At 38.9% G+C, this 27,559-nt stretch overlaps 1 protein-coding gene across 2 annotated transcripts in view; it reads right to left on the minus strand.

Moving 5' to 3' along the window:
* The window catches only part of ELAPOR2 (endosome-lysosome associated apoptosis and autophagy regulator family member 2), a 272,270-nt gene extending 245,013 nt beyond the window's left edge, over positions 1–27,257 (minus strand). The window contains exon 1 of one of the 2 annotated variants that reach the window (XM_050785249.1): positions 26,917–26,998. Coding sequence is in view for 1 of the 2 variants with exons in the window: in XM_050785250.1 (XP_050641207.1) it covers positions 26,917–27,105 (189 nt within the window). In the remaining variant the exon portion in view is untranslated. Of the gene's footprint in view, positions 1–26,916 lie in introns of both variants that reach the window. The other variant, XM_050785250.1, reaches the window with a different exon arrangement.
* Positions 27,258–27,559: the final 302 nt, after the last annotated feature.

The following is a 27,559-nucleotide window of genomic DNA, read 5'->3' on the forward strand; positions in this document are numbered from 1 at the left end:
AGTCATTCAGTGGCCATTTTAGGGAACTGCTAAACCTTAGAATTCCCAGTTAGAAAGTAATTTGGAGAACATCCAAATTTTATTGGATATTTTAACACTAATTTTTACCACAGTTGTTTTGTTCTTTTTAGATCTTGTATTCTGCCTTAAGCCTATAAAGAGTGGTAAGCCCATAAAAATACACTTTCTATTCCACAGCTAAATTTACATTATTTCTTGTTGCATTAAGAACTTAGAGATAATGGGGTCTCTACAGTCATTAATTATGATCTGTATTTTACATTTTCTAAATAAAATCCATAATAAGTATGATCCGTATTTTACAGTCTCCAAATAAAAGTCAACTGTTTTATGAGGATGCATCATAATGGCCTGTATCCCAATTAAAACCTCATGCTGAAAAGAAGCAACTCTTTAGGGAGAATGGGATACCCAAAAATTAGCTGAAAACATTTACTTGGATCATACACCTAGATATACAAATATGGGCCAATTTCTATAATATTTTTCTTGGTGCAATAACAAAATTCTTCTAATAAACCTAACTTCTCTCTATACTAAAAGTGATATACTATGGGGTCAGATGTTGGCCTTTATTTAGAACTAGGCTGTGCTGCCATCTTAATAAGACCAGGGAGATGGTACATACATTTAATGTAGGGTTTTTTCCAGAGAAGGCACTTTGATTTATCTCATATTCCCAAAGTAGAGAAAGTTTCCATATACTAGCTTGCTGGTTCTACTGTTTTAAACATGAAATTAAATGAGAAATCTAAGAAAAGTCTGACATCATATTCATTAAAAGTATTACGAGACCATATCTCTAACTCATTTTATGTTTTATTTTTCCAAAAGGCAATTCTTTTTAATTTGGCAAGTGTTCCTTTTATATCAGGAAACCCACCTCCCACTCCAAATCATCTAAAATGACATGTACGACTGGATTGAGTAACTGGTAACTGTGCCTAAATATTACCTAGCAGAAAAATTTTAAGTGTTATTAGAATAAAACTTCAGAAATAAGCCTATGGGAAAGTAAAGGTGTTATGGGTTGAATTGTGTCTCCCAAAAATTCACATGCTGAAGTCCTAACTCCTAGTACCTCTAAATGTAACCTTATTTGGAGATAGGTTCTTTGCAGAAGCAATCAAGTTAAAATGAGGTTATTATGGTGAGCCAAATCCAATATGGCTACTATGCTTATAAAAGGGACACTTGGACAAAGAGATAAGCATAGAGGGAGGATAGATATGAAGAGATACGCAGGGAGAAGATGGCCATCCATGCCAAGGAGAGAAGCCTGGAACAGATCCTTCTGTCATAATCCTTAGAAGGAACCAACCCTGCTGGCACCTTGATTTTGGACTTCTAGCCTTCAGAACAATAAATTTGTGTTGTGTAAGCCGCCCAGTTTACGGAGCTTTGTTATAGCTGTCCCCAGAAAACTAATACAAAAGGATATCCATAAAGTAGAAAGAAGGGGGGAAAGTCATGTGCTATAAAGAAAATGGATGAGCTTGATCAAAATGTCTCAAATTAAAAGACTGAAAATTATAAGTATACCTCATTTTAAGAGATTCTTAAACAAGATATCATAATAAAACTAGAGTTGCTATTCTTAGAACAAAATCTTGCATTTAGAAGAAATTTTGAAGTATACTTTGTTAGGCATTACTCTAAGTAACTATTTTCACTTCCCCCTTCAGTTACTGCCACTCTTCATCTCTGACTAGCAAAGTTCTTCAAAACATTTATCTGTTCTCACTGTGTTGCCTCCTTTCTTCCCCTTCCTGAACCCACTCCAATCAGGTTTTTACCTCTCTCCCTCAGTCAAAACTACTTTTTTCAAGATAATTGAAAAGACCTCCACCTTGCTAAATAAAAACATTTGTTTCAATATTCTTCTCACTAGATCTAACAACTGTGTTTGATTTCATCCATCAATCCTCTTCTTCAACACTTTCTTCATTTGGCCTCTGGGACACCATCCTCCATTTGTTCTACCTCTCCTGATGTGCCCTAGCACTTGGTCCTTGACTACTTCTTTCTTTTTAGCTAAACTCGCTTCCTAGGAGATCTTATTAAAGCCTATCATTTCTTCCAAAATACATATATATAAATATATTTTATGTATGAAATATATAAAAAATCCAATTTCTTCTCACCATTCCACACCTAACACCTTAATCTAAGCTGCCTTAATGCCTCACCCATATTATCATAATATCCTAACTCCTCTGTTGTTACCCACATCTCTGGCAGTCTATTTCCCACTTAGCAGCTAGTTTGATCTTTTTACACATAAATCACATCAGATTACATCTGTGCTCAAAAGCCTCTTGGCCTTCATCTCATTCAGAATGAAAGGCAAAGTCTTTCACACACCCTAAAAGGCACCATGTGATCTGCCACACTCCACCCACATGACCCCTACGGTCTCAATTCCTGCCATGTCCCTCTCATTCACTCTGCTCAAGCCACAGTGAGTCACTCTCCTCTGAACACTTAAAGTGCATGCTTACTTTAGGGTTTTTGCGTTTGTTATTCCCTCTTTCTGGAAGATCCTTCCCCAGATGTCTGCAGCCTTGAACCCTCTTCACTCAGGCATTATTCAAATGTTGTAACATCAAAAGCCCTTTTCTGACTTTTTAGATAGATACACATCGCTATACCCTCACCTCCCTTATTTTTCTTCCTACATTTATCACCACTTGTCATGTATTTGTATAATGTCTATCTCTTTTTACCATTTCATAATCTCCATAAGAATGGCAACTCTCTTTTTATTCTCTGATGTGTTCCTGGTATCTAGGCCAGGGGTAAACATAAAAGAAGGGCTGAAAAAATATTTGTTGAAAGAACAAATGGATACCACATGGCCTGGCATAGAGTAGATATTAAATAAATGGCACTTTGAAACATAGCCATTACCCAAGGGATTCTTAACCCTGGTTATGCACTGGCATCTGGCTCCTGGACCCTGTCCTCAGATTCCTAAATGGGAAATAAATTGTTGGTCTGTGATTCTAACTTGCAGCCAGACTGAGAGCCACTTCACTAGACTATGAGTTCCTTAAAGAAAAGGATTGTGCTTTTTCACAATTTTTTTTATAATTAAAGGAGCCATAAATATTATTTTGGAACTTGATGGAAAACTATGCAATGGAGGTTGGATTTAAGAGTCATTTAAACGAAGGTTGTAGGTAAGACAAGCAGTTGGATAAATAATGTAACAATGGTTTTCCACAGGTGTTATGACAGGTGATTTTCACTCTTGCTTGTTCAAATTATTCAAATTGTTTAAAATAAGTATGTATTACTTCCATTTACAGAAAAACAATGAAAGAAAATATGGATAAGATCACTCAGACAGGATATCTACAATGCAAAAAGACAAAAAGCAAAAACCTGGGGCAATCGACATTTAAAAAGAGGTCATAGAAGAGGTGCTAAAGAAATAAGCACATAACAATGACTAACACAACATTACAGTATCAGAAAGCAAGAAAGAAGAAGCCTGGAGGTTGAGTCAAATGCCTCAAGAGAGATAGAACAGGATGAGGATTAAAGAAACCACTGATAATTAGATGATTACTAATCATGACAAGAGATTCAGGAAAATAAGTGGGATAAAAGCCTGACTCTAGTGAATTGGAAAGAGAATTGAGGAAATAAAGGTAAACAATCTAATTTTGAAGGAAGATCGGGAAAAACAAAGCCATAGCTGAAAATGTCAGGTTAAGGATGAGCCTGCCTTTACCTGTGTCCATCACAGAGAGTGCAGAACGCACTACTATGATGCCAAGTGAGTCACATTTATTCTCCCTGTCCTGTTAGGGTGATCATCTACTGCTAAAAAGCATGGATTCTAAGATGAGATAAGCCTAAATGAGACATGTCAGTCAGTCATAGTACATACCAATACCTTTTCTTTTCCTGGAACAATATAAGAAAAACATAAGTGTCCTCAAAAGTTGCAAAAACACTATTAGTCTAAAAGAATGCTTATCTTGTTCTAAATGCAAACATGTTAGTCAACAGAATTCTCATCAGCTCCCACCAAAAGAAAAAAAAAAAAAGAAAGAAAGAAAAAATACAACTAAACCTAGCTATCTTGATGGATTTGCGATTTATGGTGTTAAACTGAATTAAGTTTGGCCTAAAGCTGCCACCGTACGTATTTTGAGTTTGACATAAAGGTTTCTCCATACAGTATGAACTATAACCTAACTTGTGTAAACAGACTGTAATTTCACAAAAAGTAAACCCTTATAACAAGTAGCTGAGTCTCAATCACAGTAGCTGCAGACAACCAGAGGCTGAAAGCTGCTAGATTACACCCAAAGAAAGTAAATGTCAGCTGCACCAATCAAGTGCTCTCTGTATGTCATTTCTTGTTTTCTCGTTATATAGTCCACCAGGTTTGTAGATGGGGGTACTCTGTTACCCCATGCTGCTGATGAAGACATACCCGAGACTGGGTAATTTATAAAGAAAAAGAGGTTTAATGGACTCACAGTTCCACATGGCTGGGGAGGCCTCACAATCATGGTGGAAGGCGAAAGGCACATTTTTCTTTTTCTTTTTTTTTTTTTTGAGACGGAGTTTCGCTTTTTTTGCCCAGGCTGGAGTGCAATGGTGCGATCTCAGCTCACTGCAACCTCTGCCTCCCAGGTTCAAGCGATTCTCCTGCCTCAGCCTCTCGAGTAGCTGGGACTACAGGCATGCACCACCATGCCTGGCTAATTTTTGTATTTTTAGTAGAGACGGGGTTTCTCCACGTTGGTCAGGCTGGTCTTGAACTCCCGACCTCAGGTGATCCACCCGCCTCGGCCTTCCAAAGTGCTGGGATTACAGGCGTGAGCCACCGCGCTGGGCCAAAGGCACATTTTTCATGGTGGCAGACAAGAGAGAATGAGAGCCAAGTGAAAGGGGTTTCCCCTTGATAAAACCATCAGCTCTCTTGAGAGACCTATTCACTACCACGAGAACAGTAGGGGGAAAAGCAGCCCCATGATTTAATTATCTCCCACCAGGTCCCTCCCACAACATGTGGGAATTATGGGAGCTACAATTCAGGATGATATTTGGGTGAGGACACAGCCAAACCATATCACCACCTTCATCAGGAATGCTGTCTGGTTCTAGAATTTTGTTCTTACTCAAATGTTAAATTTAACTCCTCTCAGTTTTTCTTTAACAATAGAAACATAATTTCAATTAGGAATGAATATATTTAATAGTTCTTCCAACTGCACACACACAAAGACTGTTTTCATTTCCATACAGTATGTGAATGCTTATTACCGTGAACTAAACAAAGTCCTCATTTTAGCCTCTGAATGAGTGGCATGAGATCCACATTCCTCACCTGCACTCCCAGAGACATGCATTCATTAACTGATAGTTAAATGATCTACAGACAGGCAAGCAAGTAAAGTATTAATAGTTCTAACAGCAGGCACATCTAATAGACTAACTGAATGGTTAGCTTCAAAAATCAAGATTTATCAGAATAGCATTAAATACCAAATGAAACAAAAAATCACCTATAGGAATATCTCAGACTGCAAAAAGTCCTTTAGTACTTACACTCACATTTTTAGACTGCTGCTGCTAAATTTTATAAAGAACTTACTGGAGTACTCACTAGTTAGTATTTAATGATCATAGATTACATTATCCTATTGGAGCTTAAGAATATCAAGTGCTATGATTACAATTATGCTATGTTAAAACTAGATATATTAAATAACAGATTGTGGTATAGCCATATAGTAGACTACTACTTAGCAAAAAGGAACAAACTTGATACACACCACTATGTGAATAAACCTAAAAATCATTACACTAAGTGAAAGAAGACAGCTCTCCACCCAAAAAAAAGAGTACATGCCATACAATTCCATTTATCTAAAATTCTATAAACTTCAACTGAATCTCTAGTGACAGCAGATCAGTGGCTGCCTAGGGACAGAGTAGAGGAAGGGTTAGACTACAAAGAGAAACAGGAAAATTTTGGAGATGTTGAAAATGACTATCTTGATTATGACAATAGTTTAATGAGTGCTTACATATGTCAAAACTGATCAATTTATATACTTCAAATATATGTATCTGAGTGGACTTCAATTAATCTTCAATAAAGATTGTTTTTTAAAGATTGAGGCAATTATTTAACTTCTATATAAAATACCTGAATATCACTTTAAAGCAGTATCATTTGCTTATGAATGATGGACTAATAACAAATGATTGTTATTAAATGGGCTAATATCTATAAAACACTAACAGCGATGCCTGAGTCATATTAACTGATAAGTCTTAAAGAGGTGTAAGGAAAAGAACAAAAACAAAAAGATATTGTAAAATGATAGAATTACACATCAATTTGTCCATCAATTTTTATTCTGAAGTTTCTTTGGAATATAGTTTTCCAACAACAGAAAAAGGCTGTCTGTTTTTGAAGTTTTACAGACTTCCGGTTTAAGATGACATCAGACTAACAAATCTCACTCTCACCTCTTCATATACATCCTTCACTCCCAGAACTGTACAAATAAAGACGGAGGCAGAAAATGCCCTAGGTCCAGTACCTATCATGTGCTTCTTAACATGGAAGAACCAAAGACAGCTCTGTTTCTTTAAAACATTCTCCTAATCAAGAATTCAGTAGACAGAATGAGATCCTCAAAGTTCATCAGCATAGTATGAAAAGGAAGTTTCTCAGACAACAGAAGCTGGACTAGGAACTCTGCACAGACATGCTATCCTCAAGACAGGAGGACCAGTGGCTACTAGGAACTCTGCACAGACATGCTATCCTCAAGACAGGAGGACCAGTGGCTACCTACACACCTTGTGTGTGAGTAAAATACAGCAGTACATACAGCTTTCCATGTGAAAATGTGGAATTAACATCTACCTTGGAGGAGATGAAAGATTTCTGAAACCCGTGAGAAAAGGATCTCTACCTTGAAAAAGAGAAATCATGTGAAAATGATTGGCTACTGGGCAAAACTGTAAATAGCTGCCTGGTGCACCTAATAAGATTCGATCAATGGCCTCTAAGAATCAGTCATGGAGAACTGCAAGCATAATCGATCAGTTCTGTGTAGGCAGAGTGGGAGGTAGTGGAGTTCAGTGGAAAGTGAGATCTCTGGAGACAAATCTATCCCAGCTTTATGGCTCACTAGCTTTGTCATCTTTTGTAAGTTATTAATTGCCTTTGAACTTCAGTTTCTTCATCTCTGAAAGCATTCTGAAACACTTTTCTTCTGTGAGAAAAATGTTTCCCACATTAACTACTCAATAAATGGAACTTGTTATCAAAAAAATCAAAGATAATTAGCTGACAAAATGTTAGAATTAACAAGACAGCTCTGTAAGAAACTAGATATATAATTAATTTCTAAAAACCAGTGGCTTTTCAACATACGAGGGAAAAATCAATTAAAAGGTAAAATGGTTGGGGGAAAATGTCATGGAAAACAGTAACATAAAATAGTTCAGAATACAAAGATTGTGCTAATGAGAAATATAGAATGCCTGAATAAATGCTAAAAAGGACTGTATTTCTTTAAATGTGAAGATAATACTAAAAATATGACATTTTTTCCAAATAAATGAAAGAAGTTAACAGAATCCAAGAAAATTTTTAACTTTTCAAAATTATTCTGAAGTTGAACTGAAAGACTAAATGAGTGAGAACAGCTGAGAAATCTTTGAATGAAAGAAAATTAAGTGCCACCATGTAAAACTACATTATAAAACTCTGCAATCTTGGCACAAAAAAATCAATAGTGTAGAAAATAGCTCAAAAGAAACTGAATAAATGTGCATATATATAATATAGCACATATTATATATAAAATAGCTTATAAATTTTTATGTATACACATACACAATAGATGGTATAGAAAACAAATCAATAGAAAAAGGATGAATTATGGACGGTTCAAAATACTATTTGTAAAAACTCGTTATTCAGGGAACAAAGTCAGAGACATATCAAGCACTTAATAAAATTATTGAGGAATCAAAATAGGGGAGTAAGTTCAGGTCATATTTCTAAATGCCAAAAAAGATTACCTAACTATATGTACATAATATTGCCATTTTGTAACTATATGTGTCCCTTGATAATGAAATACATGTAAAGGACTTTTGATGTATGTAATAGAGGCAGTATAGTCTGACAGTGAAAAGTATGGGCCCTGGTGTAGCAGCTTGGATTCACAAGCTGGGGGGTTCAAGCTCACCAATTAGAGTCAGGGAGATGAGTGAGTTAATAAATAAAAATGCACTTAAAATTGTACCTGGCTATTGTTATTATTTATTATTCATATTACAAATACTAAGATGTTAAAAGTAGCATGCTTATTTAGTGAGATTATGGGTGCTTTTATTGCTGCATTTTTCTGGAATGCACATATATTGCTTTTAACTTTAAAAGGTGACAAATGTAAAAAAAAAAAATGAGACCATAAAAAAAAAACCTAGAGTAAATGATCTTGATATTTATCTGCTCTTTAGATAGGGAAGCACTTCCCTAGCATAACAGGCTCAGATATGTTTAAGCATCAATTATTATTTTGGTTTAGTTATTTTAGTTATGCATTATTGATATACCTAAGAATTATCAAATAGAAGTCTGCATTAAATTTTCAAAGGGTCAGTTCTGTCTGCTCTTAACTTTAGGAGGTTGGCTTAAACACCAAAGGGCATTGTTTTTTTACACTGTAGCAATCTTAGAATCAAGTGCTAAGTATGACAGAATGAGAATATGTGCAGCCAGGCACAGTGGCTCACGACTGTAATCCCAGCACTTTGGGAGGCCAAGGTGGCTGGATCACCTGAGGTCAGGAATTCAAGACCAGCCTGGCCAACATGGTGAAACCCCACCTCTACTAAAAATACAAAATTAGCCGGACATGGTGGCGTGTGTCTGTAATACCAGCCACTCAGGAGGCTGAGGCAGAATTGCTTGAAGCGTGAACCAGGGAGGCAGAGGTTGCAGTGAGCCCAGATAGTACCACTACACTCAGCCTGGACAAAAAAGAGCGAAACTCCGTCTCAACAACAAAAACAAAAAAGAATGTATGCTAGCTAAGACTAAAGCATCAAGGTCAAATATTTATCTTCTCACCAGTTACAGTAGGTATGGATATAACCCTGAGCAGTCATTGAACTGCCCCTCACATCCATCATAGTACAATAGTCAAAGTGCAGTAAATTAGAACTCATGGCTCCTATAGATGGAACCTATAGATGGTTTGCAATCCATTCAAAGCAGCAGCTCTGCAATTTTTAGAGTATAAAGACACAGCTCATGGCTTCTGCATATGTAAAACACCTTCTAAGACGAACTAAATTTTGCATCCTTTTGTCTACTACTCACTAATCCAAATCTTGTCCTCTAAATGAGCATTATGGCAATGCATATTATATATGACTGCACTTAATATATTTGAAGCTCATGTCACAGCCCCCTCAAGTCTACTCTAAGCTAAACAACCCCAATTTCTTTGGTTAGTTTCCACGTGACATACTTTCCAAAAAACTAATCTTCCTAATTCACAACTCAAGCCAATGTCATCCTTTGTCAATATCCCTCTTCAAATATTGCACCTAAGTTGAATTAATGACCTAATTTAAAAGTCTACCTTCCACAAACAAGGCATTCTGCTCATATAAACAGAACCCAAGACCCTCCATTATTGCTTTTGGCAGCCATAGCTGCTTTTGGCAGCTATGGTTTCAGAAGTACTTTTAAGTAAAATTTCCCCATTCTATGCTTGAACATCTAATTTTCAGAACCAGAAAAGAACAGGCTACATTCAAATCAATTATGTTGGATTGCCCATTATTCTAGCCTTTCGAATCATTTTGAATCCCAATTCTGTTTTCTAACTCATTAGGAATCCTTCTCAGCTTTCTGACTGTACAAAATTTGGTTATGCCTTCTCAAAACCCAAGTATTGTTTAAAATGGTAATAGTAAAACAGTAAAAGGACAGAAATTAGATATTAAGCCCAAAAGTATTGTAATGGAGATGTTCTTTCAGTTTAGCATCACATACATTAATAATCTTAGTGTACATTTGTTCAAATAGCCAAGAATCTGCCTAATATTCCATCATTCATCCCATACTATGCATTTTGTCCATAAGAATATGACAATTCAAATGTCTCACTGTAGGCCAGGCATGGTGCCTCACACTCGCAATCCCAGTACTTTGGGATGCTGAGGTGGGAGGATTACTTGAGGCCAGGAGTTCAAGACCAGCCTGGGCAACAGGGTAAAACCCTGTCTATACAAAATAATAATAATAATACAAAAATTAGTGAGGCATGGAAGCATGTGCCTATAGTCCCAACTACTCAGAAGGCTGAGGTTGGAGGATCACTGGAGGTCTGGGAGGTCAAAACTGTGTGAGCTGTGATTGTACCACTGCACTCCAGTCTGGGTGACAGAGGGAGACCCTATCTTTAAAGAGGGTTTGCTGAGCTATTCACAATAGCAAAGTCATGGAAGCAAGCTAGATGCCCATCATTGGTGGATTAGATAAAGAAAATGTGGTACATATACCCCATGGAATACTATAGAGCCATAAAAAGAACAAAATCATGTATTTTGCATCAACATGGATACAGCTGAAGGCCATTTTCCTAAGCAAAGTAACACTGGAACAGAAAACCAAATACCATATGTTCTAACTTACAAATGGCAGCTAAACATTGGATGCTCATGGAATTAAAGATGGCAACAACAGACACTAGAGACTATTAGAGAGGAAAGGGAAAAGGAGGGGCAAGCATTGAAAAACTGTTGGGTATTATGGTCAGCACCTGGGTGATGGGATCATTCATATCCCAAACCTCAGCATAACAAACCTACAAATGTACCCCAAATCTAAAGGTTGAAAAATTAAAATAAGCAAATGCCCTGAATATTAAAAATCACCCTGCCTATATCATACTCCAGTCTCCTTCCCATCAACCTCCACTCTGCTTCTGTGCTAATGCTAATCATTCTCTACTGGCTGTACCTTCTCAGTTTCATCCTCAAATGCTTCTCACTCTGTTTGCTTCTTAAATGCTGTTGTTTCCCTAAGCACTCTCCTCAACACAGTGCTCTTGCTATATGCTCAGAGCCTGTGACCTCATCAACATCAATGGCTTCAATTACCTCTTATGTACTCATGGCTCCCAAGTTGTCTCTCAGCTGCACTCCTGTACATCCACCTGTCTTCGGGAGAGCACTGTTTGTGTGTGCCTGGAGTACTATAAACTCAGGATGTCCAATGCTGAACTCATCCTATTTCCCGCCTCGCCTCCCACACCATGACCTCCTCCTTTTCCTTCTCTCGATTTTTTTTATCTCAATAAAAGACAGCAGCATCTACTTAGACCAAAAACTTACAAGTCATGGTAGTCTGAAATGTATCGCTCGGTTGCAGATTCCTGAAAATAAGATGTCTTTAATAGCTGTCAAATCCATCTATTCTCTCCCTCTCCATTCATACTGTCATGTGTTTAGTTCTGTTTGTTATTTTCTCCCCATGAGAGAGGCAAGAGTCTCCTAACTGATCTTCCTGCATCCAATGTGATTTCCCTTCTATGTTCCTTCATTTGCCAACAGAATAATCTTTCTAATTTGATGTTAATAGCGCTTCACAGCTTGCCTCACAAGACCTTCAGTTTCTGACACCTTCTGCCACCACTGCCCATGTGTCCTTCAAGTTGGCCCTTGAAATTATATTATTATTTAATTCCTCTTTGATGTTATACATGTTATTTTCTTTTAGTGAGATGTGGTGGTCTCTGTGCATCCTGTAAAGCACTTCTATAAATCCTTCCAAACTCAGCTGAAACATCACTTGCTCTGACACCAGAGTTCCTTTAGTCTGATTTAGTTGCCTCTTCTCTGTGCTTCTATACAACCCTGTGAATGACTCCATCATAGCACTTAACCCATCTGTACTATCATCATAGACTATCCTATAATTTTTCCTATGAGAGAGGTACATGCTAGATGAGCTAATAAACATATGAATGGCAACTGAAAAAGAAGTAACAGAGAATGAATAGTCATGAAATATCTAAAACACAATCTTAGAACAAAGAATACCAATGCAAGCACAAGAATTCTTGGTAACTTTGTAGCTGCTTCCATATTTTTCTCAGACAAACACCTGAAAGCCTTCATATTTTGTAACAATTTAATAAGGTATTATGTAACAAACATTCTTTTTGGAAATTAAAATGTATTACTGTTTGATATGTTAAGGGAAGTAATTCCATATACCTTTTTATGGACTAAATAATTGCTTTCTCTGGATATTTTATGTCTCAAAACACACAGATAAGAAAAAGTCTAGGGAAATATATATTATCCTTATTATACTAAGAGCTTGTATACATAATGGTGCAAACACCTACATAGGAAATCTCACAAAAAGTGAAATACAAAAAGCTAAGTGACACAAAAAATATTGACTTTCATAAGTGATTAAAGAAATGCACGTTAGGTCACAAAATAAGTCTTAATACATTCAAAAGACTGAAATAATATCAAGCAGCTTCTGTGACCACAGTGGAATAAAACTAGAAATTAATAACAAGAGGAATTTTGGAAACTATACAAATACATGCAAATTAAACAATATGCTCCTGAATGACCAGTAGGTCAATGAAGAAATTGAGAAGAAAATTGAAAAATTCCTTAAAACAAATAGTAATGGAAATACAACATACCAAAACTTACGGGATACAGCAAAAGCAGTATTAAGAGGGAAATTTATAGCTATAAGTGTCTACATCAAAAAAGAAAAAAAAAACTTCAAATAAACAATCTAATGATGTATCTTAATGAACCAGAAAAGCAACAGCAAACCAAACCCAAAATTAATAGAAAATAATAAAAATCACAGCAGAAATAAATGAAATGAAGAAAATACAAAAGATCAATGAAACAAAAAGTTGTTTTTTTGAAAAGTTAAACAAAATTAACAAAACTTTAGCTAGACTAAGAAAAAAAGATACAAATAAATAAAATCAGAAATGAAAAAGAAGACATTATAACTGATACTGCAGAAATGCAAAGGATCATTAGAAACTACTATGAGCAACTATATGCCAAAAAACTGGAAAACCTAAAAGAAGTGGACAAATTCCTAGACTCATACAACCTACTGAGACTAAACCAGGAAGAAGTCCAAAACCTGAACAGACCAATACCAATGAGATCAAAGCCATAATAAAAAATTTCCCAGTAAAGAAAAGCCGGGGACCCCATGGCTTCACTGCTGAATCCTACCAAACATTTCAAGATGAAATAATCCCAATCCTCCTCAAGCTATTTTGAAAATACAAGAGGAGAGAATACTTCCAAACTCATTCTATAAGGCTAATATTACCACGATACCAAAACCAGACAAAGACACATAAGAAAAAAAAAACTACAGGCCAATATCTCCGATGAATATTGATGTAGAAATCCTCAACAAAATACTAGCAAACTGAATTCAACGACACATTAGAAGGATCATTCATCATGACTAAGTGAGATTTATCCCTGGGATGCAAAGATAATTCAACATATGCAAATAAATCAATGTGATACATTGAATCAACAGAATGAAGGATAAAAGCTACAAGATCATTTCAATTGATGCTGAAAAAGCATTTAATAAAATTCAACATTCCTTTATGATAAAAAAAGTTAAAAACTGGGTATAGAAGGAACATACCTCAATATAATAAAAAGCCATATAAAACAGGCCCACAGTAAGTGTCACACCAAATGGGGAAAAACTGAAAGCCTTTCCTCTAAGATCTTGAACAACAAAGATGCCCACTGTCACCACTGTTATTCACCATAGTACTAGAAATCCTAGATAGAGCAATCACATAGAGAAAGAAAAAATGGGCATCCAAATTGGAATAGAAGAAGTCAAGTTATCCTTGTTTACAGATGATATAATCTTATATTGGAAAAACCTAAAGACTCCACCAAAAAACTATTAGGACTGATAAACAAATTCAGCAAAGTTGTAGGATACAGAAATCAACATACAAAAATCAGTGGTATTTCTATATGTCAACAGTGAACACTACAAAAAAGAAATTAAAAAAAGTAATCTCATTTACAATTGCCATGAATAAAATACCTAGGAATCAACTTAACCAGAGAAGTGAAAAATCACTATAATGAGAACTACAGAACACCGATGAAAGAAATTCAAGAGGCCACCAAAAAATGGGAAAATATTCCATGCTCATGAATTGGAAGAATATTGTTTAAATGTCCATACTGCCCAAAGCAATCTACAGATTCAAGGCAATCCCTATTAAGTACCTATGATATTCTTCAAAGAAATAGAAAAACAATACTAAAATTTATATGAAACCACAAAAGACCCAGAATAGCCAGAGATATCTGATACAATTTGGTTTTGTGTCCCCACTCCAATCTCATTTCAAATTATAATCCCCATGTATTGATGGAGAGACCTGTAGTCCACACATGTCAAGGGAGGTAAGTGATTGGATGTTCAGAGCAGTTTCCCCCATCCCAATCTCATGATAGTGAGTGAATTCTCATGAGATCTGATGGTGTTATAAGTGTTTGGAAGTTCCTCCTTCACTCTTCTCTCTCCTGTCTCCTACTGCCTTGTGAAGGTGCTTGCTTCCCCTTCACGTTCTGCCATGATCATAAGTTTCCTGAGGCCTCCCCAGCCTTGTGGAACTGTGAGTCAATTAAACCTCTTTCCTTTATAAATTACCCAGTCTTGGGAAGTTCTTTACAGCAATGTGAAAAAGAACTGATACACTATCCTAAGCAGAAAGAACAAAACCGGAGGAGTCAAATTACCTGACTTCAAATTATACTACAAAGCTATAGTAACCAAAATAACATGGTATTGTCATAAAAACAGACATGTAGACCAACGGGAACAGAATGGAGAACCCAGGAATAAATTCACACACCTACAGCGAACTCATTTTTGACAAAGGCACCAAGAATACACACTGGGGAAAGGACAGTCTCTTCAATAAATGATGCTGGAAAAACTAGATATCCATATGCACAAGAATAAAACTGGACCTTGATCTCCCGCTGTATACAAAAACCAAATCAAAATGGATTAAATACTTAAATCTAAGACTTCAAACTATGAAACTACTAAAGGACAACATTCGGGAAAATCTCCAGGACATTGGTCTGGGCAAAAATTTCGTGAGCAATACCACAGAAGTACAGACAACCAAAGCAAAAATGGACAAATGGGATTACATCCAGTTAAAAAGCTCCTGCATAGCAAAGGAAACAATCAACAAAGTAAAGAGATAACCCACAGAATGGGAGAAAATATTTGCGTCTGACAAAGGATTAATAACCAGAATATATAAGGAGCTCAAACAACTCTGTAGCAAAAAAATCAAATAATCTAGTCAAAAACCGGGCAAAGGATTTGAATAGATATTTCTCAAAGGAAGACATGCATGTGGCAAACAGGCATATGAAAAGGTGCTCAATATCACCAATCATTAGAGAAATGCAAGTCAAAACTACAATATCATCTCACCCCAGTTAAAATGACTATCCAAAAGACAGGCAATAACAAATGCTGGTGAGAATGTAGAGAAAAGGGAATCCTTCTACACTGTTGGTGGGAATGTAAATTAGTGCAACCACTGTGGAGAAAAGTATGAGGTTTCCTCACAAAACTAAAAATAGAGTTACCACATAAACCAGCAACAGCACTGCTGGTTATGTACCCCAAAGAAAGGAAATCAGTATATCAAAGACATATCTGCATTCTGATGTTTGTTGCACAACTGTACACAATAACTAAGATTTGGAAACAACCCAAGAAATGAATGGATAAAGAAAATGTGGTACAGCTGGGCGCAGTGGCTCACGCCTGTAATCCCAGAACTTTGGGAGGCTGAGGTGGGCGGATCACAAGGTCAAGAGATCAAGACCATCCTGGTCAACATGGTGAAACCCTGTCTCTGCTAAAAATACAAAAATTAGCTGGGCATGGTGGTGAGCACCTGTTGTCCCAGCTACTTGGGAAGCTGAGGCAGGAGAATCACTTGAACCTGGCAGGAGGAGGTTGCAGTGAGCCAAGATCACATCACTGCACTCCAGCCTGGTGAAAGAGCAGACTTCATCCAAAAAAAAAAAGAAAAGAAAATGTGGTACGTATACCCAATGGAGTACTATTCAGCCACAAAAAAAGAATGAGATTCTGTCATTTGCAAGAACATGGATAGAATTGGAGGTAATTATGTTAAGTGAAATAAGCTAGGCACAGAAAGACACACATCGCATGTTCTCATTTGTCTATCTAAAAATCAAAACAAGTGAACTCATAGAGAGAGTAGAAGATAGTTACCAGAGACTGGGAAGGGTATTGGGGGCGGGGGGGCTTGGAAGGGAGGTTGGATCATTGGTACAAAAAAAGATAGAAAAAATAAATAAGTCCTATTATTTGATGCCACAACAGTGTGACTATAGTAAATAGTAAGTTTAATTGTACATTTTTAAATAACTGAAGGACTGTAACTTAATTGTAACACAAAGGATAAATGCTTGAGGGGACAGATAACTCATTCTTGATGATGTGATTATTTCACATTGCATGCCTGTATCAAAACAATCTCATGTACCATATATATACCTACTACGTACCCACAAAAATTAAAAATTAAAAAATGTTTAAATGTCAATTGTCCCAATGAAATAGCATTTTTTACCATCAAATTAGTAATGATCATAACAGTTTTCAGTGCTGTCCAGGGGATACAGTTTATGTCCTTCAATCTAACTTTTCTGCTACAAGTAATCATCTCAATTAATTAGAAATTCAGACAGTGTTTTGCATTGTTTTTGATTATAACAAACACTGATTATAATACTGTTTTGATTATACAACATAAAATTAAAAACAGCCTACGTGCCCAAAATTAAATTTACACATTCATTCAACAAGCATTTATTGAATACCTACTAAGTTCCAGGCACTCTTCAAGGTGCTAGGGAAATAGTAGTGTCTTTTTAAAAAGAAAACTATTATCTGTATGGAGCTTACAATTTATTGACGGAATGTGAAGTCATACAAATCAAATAAACAATGAAAATATATATTATTATGGATGTTAAAAGGGCTATAGAGAAAAACAAAAGCATGAAATGTAGATTGAGAGGAAGGGATTGCAATTTTACATAGGTAGCCAGGGAAAGCCTTACCGACAAAATGACAATTGAGTGGAAACCCGAAGTGCATGAAGGACAAAGCCAAGTAAATACCTGAATGAAAAGAGTTCCAGGCAGAAAAGACCCAGTACAGAGGCCTTGAGAAAGGAGCATACATAACACATTCTAGAAAGAACAAGGAGATTGGGCTGGCTGAAGCAAAATGAAAAATGGGGAGTTCTATGGTTTGAATGTGTCCCTGAAGGTTGATATGTTAGAAACTTTATCCCAAACGTGGTGATGGAGGTGGGGCCTAATGGGAGGTGTTGGTTCATGAGGGCTCCATCCTCATAAATGACTGACAGCAAACTTCAGGAATAGGTTCCTTATAAAATAGAGTTCAGGCCCCATCTTGCACTTGTTCTCTTTCTCTTTCTTTCTTGCCCTTGGCCTTTTACCATGGTATGACATAGCAAGGAGGTCCCCACCTGGATCTTAGACTTCCCTACCTCCTGAACCTGGAGGCAAATAAATTACTGTTCATTATAAATTACCCAGTCTATGGTATTCTCTTATAGAAGCACAAAATAAACTAAAAGAGGGAGAGTAATAAGAGGTGACATTAAAGGCTTCATGGAGGTCAGATTAGGTTGGACCTTTGATATAGTTCGGATATTTGTCACCACCCAAATCTCATGTTGAATTTTAATCCCCAATGCTGAAGGTGGGGTCTGGTGGGAGGTGTCTGGATCATGGGGGCGGAATGCTTATGACTTGGTGCTATCTTTGCAATGGTGAGTTCTCAGGAGATCGAGATCTGGTCATCTAAAAATATATGGTACCTCCCACTCCACTCACTCTTGCTCCTGCTTTTACCATGGGATGTCCCTGCTCTCCCTTTGCCTTCCACCATGATTGTAAGCTTCTTGAGGCCTCCCTAGAGGCCCAGCAACCACCAACACTGTGCTTCCTGTAAAGCCTCCAGAACCATGAGCCAATTAAACATCTTTTCTTTATAAAGTACCCAATCTCGGGTATTTTTTTACAGCAATGCAAGAACGGCCTGATACAGTCTTGTATTAATGAATTCTTGGAAGGGTGTTGAGCAAACGAATGACAGTTTTAAACTTATATTTTAATGCTATCTCTGAGCTGCACTGTGACATCAAGATGGAAAGTTACAGTGATAGTCCTGGCAAGACACAATGGTGGTATGGTCCAGAAATTACAGGAGAAGTGATGAGAAGTTCTGATTCAGCTATTGTGACGAGGATTTGCCGATAGGATGGATGTAGGATGGAGGAGAAAAGACGTCAGTGGAGATTCCAGAGTTCTAGACATGAGCAACCAGAAGAAAAGGTGTTGCCATTAAATGGAGAAAACTATGCAAGGAGTAGGTTTGGGGAAAATGTCAGGAGTTCAGTTTGGGACATGTCAGATTTAAGGTACTTACACAAGTGGTGATATCAATGCTATGCCTAATAGGATTCCAGGGGATGGTCCACAAAGGAGGTGTAAATTTGGGAGCTATCCACGTGAAGTGATATGTAAAGCCAAGAGACTCCCGACATCACTAGGAGTGTGAGGATGACAGAAAAGACAGGAGGGCCAAGAATAAATTGCTGGAACATGGTAACGTCAAGATGTCAGGAGAAACTGGCAAAAACTGAGAGAGATTACAATGGATTAAGAGAAAAACCAAGAGAGTTTGGGGTGCTTGAAGCCAAGTAAATTTCAGTGATGACAGAACAATCAACTGGGTCCAAGGTTTCACAACGCATAACTTTTATAGTTAGAAAAAGTTCTCCTATAAAATATTTTTGAAAGTAAACAAATTTCCCTATCCATATCCCATGTCTTTCACACTTCAGTGCACCTCCTGAGAAACACTATTCTTCACTTACATGAGAATAATAACTAATATTGGCGACTGCATTAGAATTTACAAAGCACTTGCAAATGCATTAGCTTGAACTCACAGCAATTCTAACATAGGTAAGACAGGTTTTACTCTCTCCATTTTCAGACAAGAAAAGATTTAAAGGGGCTAATTTGTTCAAGGTCACATAAACCAGTGGCAGGGCTCACCTTTACATCAGATTCTTAAATACCTTCAATACTGCTTGTCCTATAACAAGACACTACTTTGCAGTTGGACAAAAATGTAAACATCATTCTCCCATAAGTAGCAAACATTGGAAAACATTTACCAAGAAGGCTAACCATACTTTCTTAATAATCCCATATTTTTCTATTTTAATGTCAATCTCAAAGAGGTGTTTATTAATTTCCATATTTGTGACTTCTATCAGGCTATGATCTCCTGGCGAACGATGACAATATTCTCTGCATCCTGTTTTATCACCAGCATCTTGCATAATTCCTGACATATAAAAGATAATTAAGAAATGCTTGCTGGTATACTTCATGGTAATGAGAGAATCTCACGGTCCATTTGATGTGATTATTTAAGGAGTTTCTAAGACATCCTACAGAAGCAAGAAGTAAGCTAGGGTGACAGTTTAGGGAATTTTAGCAATGAAATGGGTCCCTTCAGGCAACTAAACTGTATTTCTGTATTAGCCCACTTTCACGCTGCTGATAAAGACATACCCAAGCCTGGGCAATTTACAAAAGAAGAGGTTTAATGGACCTATAGTTTCAGATGGCTGGGGAGGCCTCACAATCACTGTAGAAGGTGAAAGGCACATCTCACACGGTGGCAGACAAGAGAAGAGAGCTTGTGCAGGGAAACTCCCCCTTACGAAACCATCAGATCTTATGAAACTTATTCACTATCATGAGAACAGCATGTAAAATACCTGTCCCCATGATTCAGTTAACTCCCACCAGGTCCCTCCCACAACACATGGGAATTCAAGATGAGATTTGGGTGGTGACACAGACAAACCATATCATTTCCTTTCTTTATACTGAGTGCAATGGTTCTTGCTGGGCTTGAATCCCAGGGTTTCTGTTTTAGTAGGTTGTGTGCAGGAACCAAGCACTTACATTTCTAACAAGTTCTTAACTAACGTTGACACTGCTGGTCCTAGGATCTCACTTTGTGGACTACTAACCTAGAGAAAAGAGCTTATAAAAGCAACATTTTGAAAAAGGATAATAAATGTAGTTTCAACTTGAGTTGTAAACTAAGCTGAGAATCAACTTCAGTATATTCTGATCACAGGGTATGTTTTGTTTTTTTGAGACAGGGTCTTGCTCTGTCACCCAGACTGGGATGCAGTAGCACAATCACAGCTCCCTGCAGCCTCAACCTCCCAGGCTCAATCGATTCTCCCACCTCAGCATCCCAAGTAGCTGGGACTACAGGCCCACGCCACCACACCCAGCTAATTTTTTTATTCTGTATAGAGACAAGGTCTTGCTATGTTGCCCAGGATGGTCTTAAACTGCTTGGCTCAAGCGATTTACCTGCCTCAGCCTTCCAAAATGTTGGGATTACAGGTGTGGGCCACTTTGCCCGAACTGACCACTAGGGTTTATTTCAGGGTCTTAAATCTGGCACAACCAAGAGGAGATGTTCATTAGAATTAAATGTAGCATAAAGATCAATTCCTGTTTATAACTGAAAAAGCAGAAACTATTCACTTACTATATTTTTAAGGCAGTGATTAGTGCTCCCAGAGAGAAGGACATATGTCTTACTCATTTTTAAAACCCCCAAAATGCCTTAAATGAAAAGATACTACTGTTTGCTAATAAGATGATATAATCCCTGCCCTCAATGAACATATCATATACTAGGGGAGAGAGAACATTTGTGTATTCAAAGCCTCTGGTAAAACAAATGGTGCCTTTGTGTGATTTAGAAAATAGTGACCCCCCCTCTAGGAATATGAACTAGAAAAAGGTATCCCTTCTTCCAGGTAAATGCAGACCTGTGCCAGGACATATAGCTAAGCATGCTGAGAAATGGATGGATTCTTGCTCTTACAACCCTTTAGCTGGGTGCTCTTGTAGAGAGCACAACTCATTCATCTATATGGCAGTGGGGGGGGGGGGCTGTGTGTGCAAAACACTTGTGGAACAGCATATATGTGCCAGTGAGTAAACAATAGGCTGTGACTAGAATTCAAAGAAGAGAAAATATCCTTTGTTTTTACTAGTCCAGGAAAAGATAGGCTATAGGGATGGATCTAGGTCAGGAGGCTTCCTCTGTCAAGAGCTGTTCTCTCACCATCACCCACAACCTACATCTAGCTAACTCCTACTCATCCTTTGGATCTTACCTTAAACATCTTTTCCTGGTAATCCACCTGCTCCCAGCCCTAACTAGGATGGCTATTCATTCTCACTGCACACAGAAATTTTCCATCATAGTACTTATGGCAAATGTAATTGCATGATGTGTGGTTTTGTTTTAAACCTACTCCCCTGAGATTACAAAGCTCCATGGAGCCGGGGCCTATGTTTTGTTCATCCATTCACTGTCAATACCTGCTATATAAGTCCATGATAAATATATGTTGAATATTGAAATATTACATAGAACACAGATGATGAAAGGCAGAAAGGAAAGAGAATAATCCATGGTTTCTTCAAGAGAAAAGAAAAGCAACCAAAATGTGGCTGGTGTTTTCTGACAATAAAGAATTATTATAAGATGCAAGACTCTGCTGAAGAAGACACTATGATAGGAAAACGTGCCACTCTATACTATGCTCTGCTATTTCCATCCCTTGTGCTAAAATATGACACTTCACAGATCTGTCAACTCTTGGTTTTACATTGTAAATATTGATGGTGTGAATACTTGCTCTCATTTGCCTAAAACATGAGAAATGATTCTAAGCATAAGAACTTGAAATGGAAAATTCACCTCCCCAGGCATTAACAGGCAAGAATAATTACGTTAACTGCTTGAAAACCGAGGCTGAATCCTAACTCCTTCAATAACAATGTGAGTCTAGAACCTCTGACAGCTTCACCCATAGCCCATGACCTTCAGGGACTTCCTACAGAAAGGATGTTTCTCAACTGTGCCCATCAAGTTCTGAAACTAAAAACATGACCATTACAGGTCTTGTGGTTTATATGGATTTTGAAGACCCAGTAGCTTACCAAATCTAGGAAGGCTCTGTAACACAATTCTACTCCATCGCCACCATCTCACCTCCCAGTTAACACTCAACCCATCTCCACCATCCCACAGGAACTACTCTGGTGCTGAGCACCAATGACCTAATTGCAAAATTCAATCTTCTCTCTTCAGTCGTCATTATTTGGATTTCACTGGGCAACTGACACACAATGAGCCCTATCTTCTTCTCAGGCTTTTCTTTTTCCCACAACTCCACACTCACATTTCTCCTTTACCAGCCATTGCTACATGTCTCCTTTGTGAACTCCTTGGTTTCTGTCTCCTTTCATGTAGGTAAAACCCAAGTCCTATCTTCAGCCCTCTTTGTTCTCACTCCCTGCATGATCTCAGCCAATCCAGTAATTTCAACAATGTCTTTCATTCAAGTTATTCACAGGTCACCACACCAGCCCACACCATGCCCCTGAGGAAGAGGGCCTAATACCTAACTGCCTACTCAACAGCTCTACATAAGAACCAAGCTCTTTATCCCATCTTTCACATTTCTTCTCAGGGAGGTTAAGAGGCACCATCCTCTAATCAAGTTAGAACGTTTAATTCTCTCACCCTCTGCATCCATTCACTGCCAATTCTATCTAAAGCATACTACTCCTCTTTTTTGAAGTCCTACTACTGCATCCGATTGCCTACCAAATAAAGACCAGCTTCTTAGTGTGATATAAGGTCCCTTATGATAGGCTCCTGCCTGCCTTTCAGATTCATCTCTCATTAAGCTTCTCATTGCACGCTGTACTCCAGTTAGAACCAATTACAATACAATGCTGTTTAATGTTTCTGCCCTTTTTCAATCTGTGCTCTACACCTGAAATGTCTTTCCCCCAAACTAGCCTACACTCACATCTGACCTTTGTCTGCTTGGCAAATTCCTACTTATCAATTAAGTCTCATTCACTTCCTCCATAGGGCCTTTTCTGATTCCCCCCAGTAGATATGATGGCCCCGTGCTTCTTTCATGGCTTCAAATCACTTAATTGCAATGTTTGTTTACATATCTGTCTCATCCTTATTCAATTAAATTATATTCTTTAAATCACTAATTTCATATCTGACATTTTGCCTAGCACATGGTATAAACTGAATGTGGAACAAAAACTGTTAGCAAAACTCATCACTCAGTAGTCAACGAGAACAGCAGAACTGCATTATGTAAGATTTTAGAGCAGTGAACTAAGAATCAGCTATTTGGTGATTTAATTTACCAAATGTAAATAATACAGACATAATCCAATTAGTTCTGTTCTTTTTACTCTCATGCACTCTTCTATCTTCTGATAACTTACTGCAACTCTGAGTCATCTGTTGGCCTTTATGATTTTTTGCTCTGGCAGCCCCATTAAGTCCTATTATTCACTGAGTCAAAAATGTCATGCTAAGTCTTGGATGGGCCTATCCTAGGAACCTCTGGAGTCTCACTGTAGACTCTTCCCAAAACATCAGGATCTAGCTCTACTAATCCAGCACTAACCAACCCTCACATTTATATTTCTCCTTTATCTTATATTAATCTCATTTCATCCTCATAATACAAATAATTGGTCATGTTTTACCAGTAACATTTTACAAGTGAAACACAGGCCAAGAAACCCAAACAAGATTTACCTTTTATAAGTTCACCCCATACAAAAACCTGAGGAATTCTATACTTTCTGATGTCCAGGCCTCATTTTTTTCCTTTGAATACCATTTTCCAAAGTCACATCCTATTCTTGTACTTCATCTGCCGGCACACTGACTTTCCTTTTATTTCTGTCTCCCAAACGATCGCTTCCTGTTTGTGCGTGTGCTTCCACACTGCTGATCTGATCACCAGCTGAACATTCCAACACAATTTTTCTCCCCCTTTCGACTCCATATTCCAAAGACTTTGACGAAGGAACCTACATTTTATGAGTTTCACCCCAGAGTCCAATCCTCTGCAAAAATCTAAATGTAACTTTTACCCATAACCTAGTTTTTGCAGGGCCTTTTTTCTGAACTCAGGCAATTATAACTGGATGACTCCCAGGCCAGTTCTCTGCACTTCTCTTCCTTTAGTTGCTTTCCTCTGAAACCAGGCAGGAAAATCAGAGTTTATGTAACTTTGTTAAACATGACTACTTCTATAAAAGTATTAATAAATGAGGGTGACGCAAACTACTGGGGGAAAATGAGGTTCAAAATGGCCTATAGCTTTTTCTATACTCCTCAGCATTCTCTCATATTGAGAGTTGGTTTTAGCTTTCAGCCTAAAAACCACTCACTTTAACTGCCCTCCCTCTATTCCCCACTGCATAATCTGTCCTTTGTGGCATTTGTCTCCTTTAATGTTAATAAAAAGTGGGAAACAACAAACGAGCAGAAGTGAACACAGAGTAGTTACTTCAACTGTGTCTTTATTCACAGTTGTTTAGCCCACAATCCCATTAACTGTATTCAGAGGAAAGGGCTGAGCTCAAGAGGATACCCTTTCCCCACCCCCGGCACAAACATTCCCTTACCTTCAAAGCCTGAAAATAACTTGCCCTCCCCACTTTCCTCTTAAAAACAATGTCAGAGAAAAACAATGACCAATTCTGTAAATTAGTTCCACTGGTTAGATCAGATATCAAATAGATTCAACCACTGGAAGGTCACTAGGTCTCTTCTACTTCCAAGGAACCTCTAACTCCCAGCAGGTCCTCTTACTTGTCAGTCATCAGGAAGAACATAAATGGATCTGTGCATTACCATTTATAAAAACATACAGCCAAAGGCAGGCTCAATAGCGTCCTCCTATATATTTTTTCTCATTTTTCAGAAAGAAAATGTAAATTTCAGATCTCAAAGGATGAGTCACATGCAATTTCTAAAGCCAATGCAATAAGGACCTGGGATTAAGTGAACCCAGCCTTCCTGAACCTTCTGTCATCTATCTGCCCCTCCTTTCAATCTTTGTTTTAGATTGCAGACTCTTCTTTCTAGGTATACATGTGTAGGACATGTGTTCATCTAAAAGATTAGTCTAGTTGTAGAGACCAAAGGCATCATCTCTACTGGCTCTGACCTTCACCTACTTCAAGCAGATTTTCATTATTAAGAATCGATGTTATGAGAAGCTTAAGACTTTTCAGTTTAGAAACATACATTCTGCATATTAGAAGTTGGGGGCTGGAGGATAAAATTTATCTTGTCACAACTGTTCAATCCGAGATGTCCAAGAAGCAGCTTTCTGTGGAAACCTGGAATAATGGATTATTCCCAGGTGATACATAAAGTTGTAGAATACAGATTAAGCTCATTATACTATTAAAAAAAAAACCCTAGAATTAAACACAGCTGTTTGTTGAGCTCTTGTCCTGATTTGCCCAATTACAACATTGCTGTGTGTTCACACACAAGCCTTTGATCCGATTCTCTTTCATTTCAGTCTGTCCTGGGACCTGTACTGTAGGAGAGAAAGGTGAAAATCCATAGATGATGGACGATGTCTAGAATACAGATACTCTGTAATTCAAGTCTCGGTAAAATTCGGAAGTTATAGCAACATACACAAAGAACAGGGTCTGGCCTTTCTTCCCAGAGGGGCTATTGGCTAATCTATTTTTGCTACATTAATTAAAATGACCCATCGCCCAGATTCCTAACAATCTTCCTAAAAACAGTATCTATTCCACATATCCTCTCAACACAATCAATTTAGGTCAGAAATGTTGCTTCCTTCCCCTCACTGATTTTCATTAAGAGGATGCACTTTCTGGAACACTAAATGGAAAGATAAAACACTCAATACAAGTACCAATGACACCCCCTGTAAATTTTTGGCACACTGTCTCGTTCTTCTAAAAACCAGAGAAAAATCTCATCACCCATAGCTTATCCTTTTTGACCTAAAATCAACAATAATCTCAAGCTATAAAATATATCGCGGCAACACTTCAGCCAGGTGATAAAGCATCTCCCAAAAGGAGCATATTCACTTTGTCTTTTCTAATTTTCCCCATCATCAACCTGCCTCTTCTCTACCAAATACATACTCTTTTTTTTTTTCTTTTTCCAAATTCAAATCCACATTTTGTCAGAAGGATGCTAAGTGACACCACACATTGGCTTAGCAAACCCACAGGGCCTGAATCAGGAAGCTGAGGGCAGGGGAGTGCAGGGACGAAGGCGTTTGCAGAGACAGAGGAGTGGAGACAGGGGGAGGAGGAGCGGGAAATCCTCCGGTGTCTGTGTCTGGCTCTCTGGAAAAGCTGTGATGAGATGGTTCTCCAAATCCCACTGGTGGGGCTTCCCCAGTCTCCTCCCCTTCCTGAAATCTTTCCCTCGACCCCAGGTCCTCAAACCTGGCTCTCCAAAAAGGACGCCGCAAAGTCCTGCAGAGCCCCCAAAACACACGAGCGCAGACAGAAAAGCATCCCCCGAGAGACAGCGAAGTCACACATCCTCTCCGGGCCAGCTACCGGGCCGGGCAACTTCACCCCTCGAAGCAAACGAAAGCCCCTGTTCTCCAAGCAAAGGAAAAGGGGATGGCAAACAGAAATAAACAGGCACCGCTCTCAGCCTTCATCTTCCGCGCTCTCCCCCCGCCCCCGCAAACTCCAGGTAGAGGACCAGGTGCTGCTCACCTCCTGGCAAGGAGGAAGCGGGCGGCTGGAGGCGGAGGGCAGGTCCCCAGCCCAGGCCGCCTGGCAGCCGGCGAGCGCCCAGCAGCAAATCCAGGCGGGGCTCCAGGGCGGCGAGCGCCCGCGGCGGGGAGCCTCCGCCGGCCGCCCCCGGCCCCTGCCCCGTACCGGCCCCCGGGAGCGGAACAGCATCTTCGTCCCAACGCGGTCGGCAGGCCGGCGGCAAGGCAGCCTTCCCGGGGTGCAGCGGCAGCTCCGGCTCCGGCTCCCGCTCCCGGGCCGCGACTGCTGTGCTCTCGGCTCGCCGCTCCCCCGCCCCCTGCCTGTCCGCCCGCTGACAGCTCCGCTGCGCTCGCGGCCCGGGCAGCCAGCGCTGGTGCTCCCGTCACGCCGGAGGGAGGGACCGCCGGGCGCGGGCGCGGGCGCGGCGCGGGGGCGGGACGCGGGGCGGGGACGCGGGAGCTGGGGAGCAGGTGGCGCGGACGGGGGCTGCGGCCCAGCCCGGCGGGTCCCCAGGGGATGCGAGGCGCTCGCCTCGCGCTAGAGGGCGAGAGAGGCTGGGGACCCCGTGGAGTCGGGTATCTCAGGTCCGCTTGGCCCACTGGGAGGGGCGCTCCCGGGATGAAGCTAGAGTAAATACAGGACA

This window comes from Macaca thibetana, chromosome 3, assembly GCF_024542745.1.
Source record: "Macaca thibetana thibetana isolate TM-01 chromosome 3, ASM2454274v1, whole genome shotgun sequence".
NCBI lineage: Eukaryota > Metazoa > Chordata > Mammalia > Primates > Cercopithecidae > Macaca > Macaca thibetana.